Source organism: Lupinus angustifolius, unplaced genomic scaffold (assembly GCF_001865875.1).
Source record: "Lupinus angustifolius cultivar Tanjil unplaced genomic scaffold, LupAngTanjil_v1.0 Scaffold_134_26, whole genome shotgun sequence".
NCBI lineage: Eukaryota > Viridiplantae > Streptophyta > Magnoliopsida > Fabales > Fabaceae > Lupinus > Lupinus angustifolius.
Genome location: NW_017725413.1, coordinates 31,129 through 43,957, shown reverse-complemented (window position 1 = coordinate 43,957; position 12,829 = coordinate 31,129). Strand labels below are relative to the sequence as shown.

Here is a 12,829-nt window from a genome sequence, read left to right as displayed (position 1 = left end):
ATATACTTTAGGATAACAGATTCTTATCCTCTTGACTTATGGTCTATGCAATGAACAAAAATATATTATCCTAAACTATGTTATAAATCAATTATAATGAAATAAAAATAAAAAAATAATAAATATTTAATATTTTTATTGACATAACATTGATGGTTTAAGAGATCACATCCTTGTTCCTATGGGCTTAAAGTCCGATCAATACTTGGTGAAGAAATTTTTGTTGTCGTGCTTGGAGGACCACCCACCCATATGGATTCCATTTTTTTACCTTAGTTTATACGCAAATCCAAAAAGAAATGAAGTAGATATTCATCATGTCCCTTCTTCCACAAGAAAGGAAGATAGAAATGGCTCCCACTCTGGTAACTCACACTGTGTCATACCTATACCATGTGAAACATGAGATGATCTTACTTTAGCTAAAAGTGTCTGTGAAAGGCAATATCAAGATTCAATGAAATATGAAACTAAAATGTTTGCCTAGAACCAGAGACAAGACCATAGTTTGGTGAAACCACTTGCCATGTTTCCAGTATACTCAGGATGTCTCTCTTACAATTAGGGACAAAGGAAAAGACAGCACATGCATGCACTCACTAATTGCAACCTAACCACTAGCTGTTGAGAGGGTAGAGTACCCTTTAAATATGTGCAAGTACAATGAGGGTATCCTTCAATAATTTGTGGTTCTATAGGGTTAACACAGTCACAACCCCACCACTATTGAAAGCTTTTCCTTATTTCTTTTAGTTTAAGACTTGCTGTGAAGATGTTATAAATTGTGAAAAATCGGGCTAGAAGACGTTAAAACTCTAATCTGTGATGAAATTATTGTAATGGGTTCAAAATTGACTATGAGTTGATGACTTAATAAAATAAGGATTAAATATGTTTTTTTATCCGTATAAAAATGTTTTATCTTAAATTAGTGACGGTAGTTTTTTCCGATGTGGTCCATATCTTTTGGCTTAGTTTAGGTTTTGGTCTTTGAAGTTAACTTTGAATGAAAAATGGTGATACGGCCTAGGAAATAGGAAGTTAAATAATGATAAAAACCTGAGTTTAGAGGGACTAACATGCATTTAGGTTATCTTCTTTTGTATTCAAAATATTTTAGGAAAAAACTTTTAAAACAAAAAGGGAAAAGTTCAAAACTTCAAATCCATAAATGAGTGGAATGCCAGAACCACCACTAGGCTTAAAGAGCGGACCAATTTTCAAAACCTGCACATGAATATGATTGCATGAACTTACCCTTCAATGAAAAAGTGCCAATGTGAGAGGGCACAATAAAACCACGTTACACTAGGTTCTTTGCAGACTATGTTCTATTCGGTTGGGGTTGGTGGGAGAGTAAAATGCACGAAGACGCAGCTGTTTTGCACAAACTCAGAACCCACTAACATCTAAATGGACCACTCACGCTAATTACTTTCCAAAAACTGCACTGCTTTGCAAAATTTCATGCTTCTGTTCTAGTCCTTTCATGCAATATTGCCAAGAAAAATGGGATTAAGAATAAGGAATTAATATTTAAAAAAGTACAAATAACAACATGCTCTCCTAGGCATTTTTATTTCCAAATCTACCAAATGACATTTCATATTCTCAAATGAGTTTTCCACCAAATTCCACTTAATGGGTTTGCATATTAATCAAACAATTTTCATACAGGCATAATTTCAACAGATTCTCAGCCACAGACAGGTATGCGGGAATCAAGCTAGTCGAGCATTTTTAACAGCAGCAATCAAGCTGCACATAAAATTGAACTGATAATCAATAGACCAACCTCGAAAATTGCAATCATAAGCTCCTATTTAAATGGGTATTATTGTCCATTGTAGTCTGACAAGTCATCAAGTGCTCAAATTTACATCCACTTTGAATTTTGACATATAAAACTGTCTCTCAATCGCCCTCTCAGCATTATGCATAAAGACATAAGCGGAGAACCTAATGGTTACAGGAATACATGGTTACAGGAATACAAACTCAGGAACAAAACTTGGCTAAATCCGCATAAACAAGAATTGTATGAAGAGCATTGTATGTCTCCTAACTCTTGTATTTTTTTTCCTCCACAGCTAAAGCTGCAGCTCTGTACCATGAAGCAGCAGCCATTGCACCAGGATCAGGAACTGATGACAGAATCTCCGCAGACACATAAGTAGAACGCCCAGCCTGCATATGCTACTTCATCAGATACACTAGTAATACCCAAACAAAGAATCAAAATATGGAATGATCGTCTGGTACAACTGTTGCACTTTTAATACCATTTGAGTCACCTACTAACATGAATTGATAATATTAAAGTTGTTTAGGTCCTCTCTTCTTGTTTACAAGTTCTATAAACCCATAGTTACCATTAACAAACCAATTTTACTTAAAATGGCCACATCCTACATACTAATAATAGGGTTAATTTTTTCCTACCAACAGTGTAATGAGAATTACACTATCAAAGAATCATAATGTAGCACTTAATTTACTAATAATGTAAAATATTTAACTGCATGTTAAAAGTGACAACAATAATGTAGAACTTTCTTCACTGATGTAAAGAATTTAAATAAGATAAAACTAAACAGTCAATTATAAGGGAGGAATCTATTACCCTACATCAAAAAAGCTCTCAGTTTATAAAGAAGAATCCGTAACAAGTTGTCACCTGTGCCTGCATGTGCTTGGTTGACTCAGCTCCAGCTAATGCAGCTTCAGAAGAAAGGACAAAAGCAGTGGAAGGATCATTACCAATATCAAGTTTCTGCAAAGCCAAAGCATAGTGAGTAACAGTAAAATAAGTCCCATAGAAATAATGAAGGGAAATAAACAGCTAGTATCAACACCTCTTGAAGAACTAACGATGCTGGAATGAGGGCATCTAGCAATGTTCTGTAACCAGCACTAGCACCCCAATATTTACTTACAGCAGCAATAGAAGCTGTGAGTGCTTCAGCCCCTGAATCAATATACTCATATGATGAATGCAAGTCCAAACAATTAAGACAATAAAAAGGGAAAAGGAGAGCATATTCTCACATTGCCTTGAAGTGGCATCAGAACGTGGGCTTGCTTTCAGTTGTGTATATGCCGCCTTAAAAAATATTGTATATCTGAAAAGAATAATAGTCAGAAAGTGACAATAATCAGACAGCATTGACAATTTAACTTCAAACAAGGCACAAGAATGGTGTAATACATGATCCCACTTGTTCCTCCCATAGCTCTTCCAATTGTCGATCCAATTTCACCGACAGTTTCTGCAGCATCATTCAGAGGGTAGCTGTGAAGAATTAATAGCAGTTTAGGTCAAACTACGATTACGATTTCAATACATGAGAAAATAACTGACTGCTGACAAACTTAACATACTAGCACTAATACTTAGTGGTTATATTTAAGAAAGCCAACCAACAATATATCTATGGTAGAGCAAAAACATACTTTTTGATGTCCTCGAGAATTGCTTTTGCACCTCTATACATCTATAGAAGAGAATCCCAATATAGCACAACAGTAAGTTAGTAATGCACATGATACATCAACAGTTGTAAAATGAATAAGGTGACAATATTGAGGATAGGACTCACAGTAGAGCCACAGTCACCATCACCAACTTTACTGTCCCATTCATTTAGACTGTCCTTAAGATTTAGAATTGCATTTGCAGCAGCTTCAATGGCTGCCTCAAGAATTTGGCCTTGCTCATTTAGTTGCAGTGGACGACTCCGTGGCTTATATAAAGAAAGCAAATACGGAAATCAGATATCACAAGTTATATTCAAAAATAAGAAAACATACAAAAAATGCTGACAGCAAAGTATGTGTTTCCATCTACAACAACAACATCAAAGCCCTAATCTCACTAGATGAGGTCCGCTAATAGATCCCTCAAGGAGAGAAAAAATGTTAAGGAGTCTTGAGCATCATCATTAAATAAGAAATGAGCTGCATAAAAGAACATAACTCAGTGAAATTTGAAGGAATATTTATATACCAACAATGCAACTTATATGTTTTTTCACCAACTGAGGCACTTGTACCCCTTCACTTACAGAGTAAGACAGCTAGATTGATGTAGATAAAAAAAAATACCAAAAACAATTAAACTAGGGATTTGGTTGGATGCAGGTAGTCTTGATTTTGACAATTTTTACCTGTTTTTAAAAAAACTATTATTGCATTAAATTAAATATAAACCTAATACAAAAATTCATATTCACAACACGAATTTCACCCTAAATACAGAACTCGCTCCAAACTTTTACATATGTATGAGCATGGGAGAGGAAGATGACATAATCTTGAGGAAGTACAAATGTTAGCTACATATGAAACAAGTGGCCAGATGACAGATGCTCCAAAGCAAGTACAGAAATATATGGCAGGTGCATCAATATTGCATCAATATCAAGAAAATTTATTAAACAAGTTGAGGAAGTTTGTTGTGAATGCTAATTTTTGTGAACCAAGTGAAGCCTAGACATGATTAACTGAGATACTAACATGCACATGAAATATGCTTTCGTTCTTCCAATGTTTATGAGCTAGAAACGTCTTATTAAGAAGTTTGTGAAAATTTCATAACTAACAAAAACAACGAAGATGTAAAGTTGCTGACAAAGTTCATAAGGTCATACCAAACATAAACCAAATCAAATGCTAGTCTGATTAGCAGCTAACAGAAAAACCACAATTTTATCCAGTCATGTGATGCTTATTTAATTTTGACTAAGAATTCACATGATAAGAATCCACAATTATCACATGTCACAGAAGGGAAATGTCACATATTCACATATTTACCTCGTCACTCTTTGCTAATAGAGACGGGGGAACCGGAATAGGAATCTTAGCAGGCGGGCGATTACCTTCAAGAAAGAATAACTTCAAAAGTTCAGTGAACAAGTAATTAAAATAATTTTTGCCTGCATCAATATTACAGTTGAATATACACTTCAGAGAGAATAAACCTATGTTGTTACTAAGACAATACAGATTATTAACAAATAATAATACATAATAACAGTAATAAAGCATTCTGAATTATATATGAAATGGAATTGATCGAATAATATAACTAAAGCGAATTACCAACCATCAACTGCAACAGGCCAATACGGTGCTTTAGTTGCTGCGTCTAATCGTTGAAGAATAGGTGGATCAGCCCTCATGATAGAAATTGAGAAACCTGCAACAAATGCTAACCAGGTCAGCTTACTGGATCGCAAAGAATAACTGATAACAATTATATGGCAACAAACCTGCCATATCGATAGAAGTCATAAACGACCCTGTGTAAACTCTATCAACAGCCAGTCCATGCTCCAGCTGCAATTTTGGAACCGCTTTTCCTGCCACGATCATTAGTTCCATTAAAGGAGTGCTACCTAACCTGCAGTTGAAGAACCATGCAGAAGGTTAATAATAAACCTTCTTAAAAAAACATTTCTGGTCAAAAGCAATCCTGAACATCAATATAATAATTTAAGATAAAAATATTTGAAATTGAATTATGTAGTTCAGAGTTAGGAAAACTGAAGATATATTTAACCATGACATGCTAGCAAGAAAATACATGCATTTTTTATAATAAGAATTTACAGAGATAGAAGAGAACCTTAAAGATAGAGATTTAAAAAAGACAGTTCAAAAGATTGATGAATTATGCTATCCAAATAAAAGGCAATATATTTCTTATAATATTGATTATTGAAAAGTCAAAGTAAAATTGTTTTTGCATATAGCTTCTCTTGTAGTGATGCTATCTCTTCTTTGTTGAACATTGTATAACATGAAGCTTACTGCACTAATACCACGCAAATATGTGTGTGTGGAAGTTTTTATAGAATGGTGCTCAATGTCCAACAAAAATATAAGAATATTTCAGAGCAGTTAGTTCTTAAACAAAGAATTTTTAAGCAAATATAATATTCATGAACCTACCCATTGACCAAGAGGACCACTCTACCACCTCGAGTGATTGGAACATAGTTTGTTTCCTGGAAACATCACCAACAGGAAAGTAGTGTAACTCATTAAAAGAAAACTAATTACACTGCATACAAGGACATAAAAACAACAGCTATATACTTAAGGCACTCCCATTGAAGCAAGGGTAATTTTTTGATAAGTAGATAATGTATCAAGGTGTTAGTAAATTCAATGTCAAAACGATCATGACTAATATACAAATACGAAGAAAAGAAAAGAAATTAAAAAAACAAGAGTACGAGTCATGTCACATACAGAGAGAAGTCATATCATAATGTATATATATATGTATATATAGAGAGAGAGAGAGAAGTCCATTGATCACACCCACTAGCATTTCCCTTATTCTTTGATGATGTGATGGCACACTACATGTTATGAGAGCATTTTATTCCCGGTTAATAAGTAATTCAACCGAGAGCCCTCCATACAATTTTGTGGCATACCGTGGACAATATTTCCTTCAGAACATAAGAAATCACCACATCCACGGGCTGGAGATCAGCCACTGCTGCACCAGGTTCTCCATGCTGTAAAAAAGTAGCAACTGTAATCAGCATAATTTGGAATTTAAATGAGAAATGAAAGCAGTAAACAAACTTCAACTGGGAGATAAATATCAAATACTCCTGTGTAGCATTTATATGAAAGAATGACATATAAAGAAAAGGAAGAGAAGTACAAAGAAACGAGATAAGAAATCCACAAAAGTGAAGAGAAGAGTAAAGAAAAAGGTATTTCCATTTCCTAGTGCCATGAGCTGAAAACCACAGAAAAGTAATAACAGAAAGAATATAACATAATTGAGGATATAAAAACTTAAAAGTTACAAGTTTTTATTACTACAACTCCAATTTTATACTTTTTCTTGTTAAGAAGGCTTCTTGCTGTAGGAAACTTACAATTCCAAGACCTAGCTCCATTTTTCCTGGGCCCAAACGATCTGATGTAACCTGACCAGGAAGTGTGCACAATGTTAAAGCAACACCCATGGTCCCGACCTTTTCAGATGCACTTTTAGCTTCAGCAGCAACATCAGCAAGAGAAAGGCCAGCAGCAGCAGCAGCTCCTGCAACCTGCCTCACTCAAAACAAAAAATGTGCAAGTAAATGACAACCTGGCAGTATAATTTATAAAATATGCTTATATAATGATATATGTAATGCTGATCTCAAACAGAATAAAATTTGTATTAAGACACACGTCAGATAGTACCTTCATATGTTGGCATAAAAAATCCTGGTTTAAAATGGCATTTATATGCAGGGGGGCAAACAGAATGCGTAAAAAAACAAAAGTGGCTTTGTGAAGGAACCTTATGAACCAGAACAGTCCCTGCTAAACCTCTTCTTCCAGCAATCCCTCGAGGTGGTGGTAGCGCACAATCATCCCCAACAATGACAGTCTGCAATAGCAAAATATATGTCCAACTTTATATAATTATATTAATATTTGAAGTACAAGGAGTAAACAACTGCCAGCTAAACATACCTCCACTTTATAGCCTTCAGATTTTGCTTGCTCAGCAGCCAAACCAAAGTTTAAGCGATCACCAGTATAGTTCTATCAACATCCAAATTCGAACACTATGAATCCAGAAACAAATAAATCCTAATGACTCCAAGTGAACTGACCATGCTTGTGTAAAAACCACACTTATCATCGTATATGTTATTCATGTCTTGGTTGATTTCAGAGGGCATCTAGTTTTTTTCTTGGAAGAGGGGGTACATAGTGTCAAGAATTTTGTAACAAAGAAACTTACTTTCAAGTCTTTGCACCATGTATTGTCTTAATAAATGAAGACAACAATTTTTGTGTATAGTTCATCAACACATACTAATCCAAAAAATTGATGTTAAAAACTGTACGCAACATGCCAAAGTGCTAAAGTATCACAGAAGGAAAAAAACAAATAATACCTTTACAATCAGAAGACATCCCATTGGACCGGTTACAGCTCGTATCCCCTAATTTTTTTTTTATCATAATAGAATTATAAAAGAGATCAATATATCTATAACTGAAAGGGTGATATACACATCACTTCCAGTAACAAGTAAACATACAGCTAAAATTGAATCAACTGGTGGAGAAGCAAAGACATCTCCACAGATGGCTGCAGTCAGCATTCCTTCTCCCACAAATCCAGCATGACTAGGCTCGTGGCCGCTTCCTCCCCCTGTAACATGAAAAGTGAGATTAAACAATAATTCTCCTAATGAAACTAAGTGATTATTGAACAAATGAAGTTGCAAAATCACTCCAAGATGTTCCATTCATATATGTTTAACAGGGTCAAATATCATACTTTCACAGTTCTGCCCGTTCACCCAAAATGACAATTCCTACATGATTTTATGTGAATCCTAATAATGCAAATCCTAGAAATTAAACCGGAAAATCTTCAATAAATGGAAGCACACCTGATATTACTGCAACCTTATCGTATGTTGCATAAGCAACATCAGCACGCAAAACAACCTTCACCTGCATTCCAACAAAGAAAAACTTCAGGAACTGTCATGCATACAAACAGTCAAAGTTCTGCATAGTGTGTAAATCACCTGAGGAAAGCCATCTAAATACTGTAAACCAGGATATGTCTCCACAAGACCATCAATGAATTCAGTCACAACATCTGCAAATCAAATTGAGGGGGAAAATGCTGAAATTATTTAGCTTCCAAAAAAACCAAGAATCGAAATGATTGTTTCTTCATTATCCTTTTGTCTATCACAACACAAAAGCATTAGATAGGAATGCAACTAATACTACATCCATCATCTTCTGACATTTCATCACAATCTTTGAAGTAAAACAATAAATAACTAACAGCGAATCATTGAAAGATAATGATAGAAGCAATGATTTCCCTCTTTCCCCTTGATTTTAAGGTCAGTAAGATTTAGTCAAACAACACTATAACAATTCTGGTTCAAACAGTTAAAAAAAAGAAGGAACCTAATATTTTTCTTTCTCAAATTGAATGGTAAACTTTGAACTGAAAGATTATTTTTTTTAAAAAGCACTTACATTCAATTCTATGACATTTAATCTTCTTCTCAAAAAGAAGGAATCTAACATTTTACTTCATCAAATTGAACCATAACCTTTGAAATGGAACAGTTTATTTATAAAAAAAACAATTACATTAATTTTGATGACCTTTTAACCTTCTCTAAAATAAGGAATCTAACATTTTACTTTCTGAAAAAGAAAACTTAAATTCAATCCTATGACCTTTTCATACGAACTTTTTTCAAACTCAATGCTAAAAGTAAAGAAAAGGCAGTCAACAAAATGCACAAAACCAAAATAGTTAAACGCGACAACACAAACACCAAGTTGAATTCTCCTCGAGTGCACAATGCTGCTTTCCAGTGGTAACAGTGTAAGGAATCTAACATTTAATATTTTCACGTTAATTGTAATACTCGAACTGAGACTTAAAATCACAAGAAAAACATCGATTTCCTTCATTTTAAACTCAGTTGTGATCCAGTAGAACACGAATGCCAAAACATTTCAGGTCCAAGGAAAAACACGAAGTCAACAAAATGCACAAAACTGAAAGCATTAAACGCAATAACACAAACATGAAGACGAATTCTTCTACGACAAAGAAAATAGCAAGAGCAAGCCGATTCTCGATTTTAACAGTTGAAGTTAACAAAAATCGCATCGACAGTAAGAAATTGAACGGAACAAAGCACACAAAAACATGAAAGGAATAGATAGACAGAGAGATGGAGAGAAAGAAATGTACTGTTAGGATCGTCGATGAGCTTCTTCGCTGGAAATGCCATTGAAATGATGTATCAGAACAACGGTTACGGAAATTGAAAAAGCGATGGTAGAAAAAGTGAAAACCCTAGAAACGGTTTTGCATGTAATAGGAATAATGATTTATAAAATGAGAGAGAGAGGATGAAGAAGAGTTGTTGTTGTTAGTTGTTGGTATGGTGTGAGGTGTGGGTGGCTCTTTATATACACAGAGAGAAAGAAAGCCAGAATGGAGTTTATAGTTGCTTGTCACAACACGAAAAATATATTTAATATTCAAAATACAATAATAAAATGAATAAATAATGCGATTTTGCTTTATCCAAATCCAAAATCCCCTCGTTTTTTACTACAAAGTTATGTCTTCTATATCAATATTTTAATTTTATGAACAGTTCATCTTAAGTAATGATTTTTATGAAGAAGTTAGATGAATCTATAGACACATAAAAAGAACAAAATCACAAACCGAATAAGAAAAATGAAAGCAGTGCTTTAAGAATAAAGCATAACATTTATTATATATTCTCAACCTACAATTATCATATAATTTATTATTGATTTTATTATTATTTTTTGAAGAATAAATAATAATTAAATGTGAATAATGTCATTACAATGTATAAAATTTATAAATAGATAGTCATATATTTTTTATTAACATATTTTATGAAAAACTATTATGATATCATTTGATTTATGTAGTAATTTATATAGTAAAACTCAAACAAGGATCCTCCGTTGGGGATAAAGAGAGAGTCATCATATTTCTAGCTAATCAAATTTCACAAAATAATAATTTTTATTTTAATAATTTTTAATTAAATGAAATTTTTTAATGGGATCCAGGGTAAATGATGAGTAACAACGACTGCGGATATATAAGGCAGTTATTTTGTTAGAAGGAAAAGGTTACTCTCAAACACTCTCCTTTGTATGTACTGAACAGAGCAAGAGAGGAATAATCAAGAATATGGTATAAATAACAAAGGAAAGATTATAATTTTACAATGATATCATAAAATACTAATGTCAAAGTATTTTATAAATACTATTATTTAAGTTTTATATATTTTATTTTGGTGGATTGGAATAATTTTTATATTGAATATACTTTATATTGTAATTTTTATAGATGCACTTTATATTATATTTTTTTGTTTTTATCTTAATTGTTAAATTAAGGTGAGAAAATGGTTAATATGTTGTGGTGGTCACATATAATTATTAGGATATTTTTTATAGAAATTAAAAAATATAAAGGTCAAAAATAGAAAAATGAAAATTATATCATAATGGTAGCTATATCTTGTTTTCCCTTTATATATAGTATAGATAAAAAATATAAAAGGCAAAAATAGGAAAATGAAAATCATATCATGATAGTAGCTATATCATATTTTCCTTTTATATATAGTATAGATATAGATAGATAAACTATATAACAAGATAATCAATCAAATAACTTTATGTTATTAAAAACAATTCTTATATTAGTTTTAAATGTTCTTTTCAAACATTATTTCAACGTATTGAAAACATTTGATTACTTTTTAAACATACGTCTCTACTGCTCTATGTAAAACTCAATGAATGTAATATCAATTCACATTTATATATACTTATTATATCATTTATATATACTTATTATATCATTTATCATTCATTTGATTTTTTTTGAAAAGTCGATAATAATAAATGATTAGTTTACACATATGTGCATACATTTTTTTCTTCTCAAACTTAATTTGGTTTTGATGAAGTTAAAGCTAATTAAAATCATTTCTCCCAATCAACTAGCTTGCTGAAATTAATAGATGGCATGCTAAATAAACTGATTAACTAAAAAAGAGATTAATAAATAGTTAGAGGAAAAACTTTTAAAAGTTAAGTGATTCTTTCCATATATTTTTAATGGAGATTATTGGATGGTCTTTAAACATATTTTTTTGTTTTTGTTTGAATTACAAACTTTCTTCACAGGAACAATATTAATTTCATTGGATAAGATTGTCATGAGTAATAAATATTTTTTATCAAATATTAAATGTATTCCCATTCTTTATTTTACTATTACTTATCATGAGTACTAGCATATAAAATCACTTGAACTTTAACCTATTAGTTAATCAACAAGTAAAACAAAACAAAACTGAAAATCTATTTTATCTTACCAGAATCCTCTCTTCTAACAAAAAAAACTTTAATTTAATTTAATTTTTTTTTGTGAAATTCCCATTAACCGTTGTCCCACTCTTCACTCCCCATCGGTTATGGAGAAGCGGCTTTCTATGTGTGTACTTCTCAACATGGCAATGTATGTGTTATTTCTCAACATGGCAATGCATGTGTTATTTCTCAACATGGCAATGTAGGAATGGAAGTAACAAAAGTATTTGTGTTTAGATGTTTTGGCTGCTTCTAAGTGCTCATTTTTAATGTAATTTTATAGTTTTTTGTGTGTTTGAAGTTGGGTTGTAGCAAAATACCTTCATTTCCTGTTAAGAACAATACCCAGATTCTCCTAAAGGTAGAAAGAACACTAGAATTAGCTCAGTGAAGTTTGATGAATAATGAGGAAATTTTGTCATTTTCCCCCGTGATAGTTTTTGTTCTGTTCTAGAAAATGCACCTAGCTGATAATTTGAAAAATATAGAAACTCTTATGGCTTTTGTTTGTACTATAATAAGTAAGAAATGTTAGCAACTCCATAACACCTGGGACATCATTAGATGTTTACTTCTCAACATGTCAATATAGGAATGTGATATTCATGTTCATGTACGTGTTTGGATGGCATGTTGCTTCTAAGTCCCTATTCTTAATCTGATTTCTAGGTCTCCTTAGCTAATAGTTAACTAAGATTTGATTATTTTTTCCTCACTTGTTTGTACTATACTAAGGAGCAAAATCTGTCATCTTTTCTTCATTTGTTCTTTGTTGGTTTATTAGATATGAGAGAAAATGTAATAATAGAGCACCCTTATTGTTCTAAGATTTCTTGCGCATTATATACTTGTGCATAAGGTTTCTAGTTCA

At 32.4% G+C, this 12,829-nt stretch overlaps 1 protein-coding gene across 2 annotated transcripts; it reads right to left on the bottom strand.

Annotated features, from left to right (window-relative positions):
- Positions 1-1,798: 1,798 nt before the first annotated feature.
- LOC109340068 (putative 3,4-dihydroxy-2-butanone kinase) lies at positions 1,799-9,987 on the bottom strand. Of its 2 annotated transcripts, none has more exons than XM_019577637.1 (20): positions 9,773-9,987; positions 8,571-8,644; positions 8,430-8,493; positions 8,073-8,185; positions 7,926-7,973; positions 7,495-7,566; positions 7,319-7,408; positions 6,906-7,079; positions 6,450-6,533; positions 5,956-6,011; positions 5,274-5,404; positions 5,108-5,200; positions 4,816-4,880; positions 3,600-3,743; positions 3,454-3,494; positions 3,209-3,292; positions 3,049-3,122; positions 2,856-2,968; positions 2,678-2,773; positions 1,799-2,187 (listed from the first exon to the last, which is right to left on the bottom strand). In XM_019577637.1, exons 1-20 carry the CDS (start codon positions 9,810-9,812, stop codon positions 2,062-2,064), a joined length of 1,782 nt encoding a protein of 593 aa, XP_019433182.1. In that variant the 5' UTR covers positions 9,813-9,987; the 3' UTR covers positions 1,799-2,061. The 2 variants fall into 2 exon arrangements, with proteins under 2 accessions (XP_019433182.1, XP_019433184.1); XM_019577639.1 differs by having other exon boundaries at positions 2,139-2,187; positions 2,678-2,721.
- Positions 9,988-12,829: the final 2,842 nt, after the last annotated feature.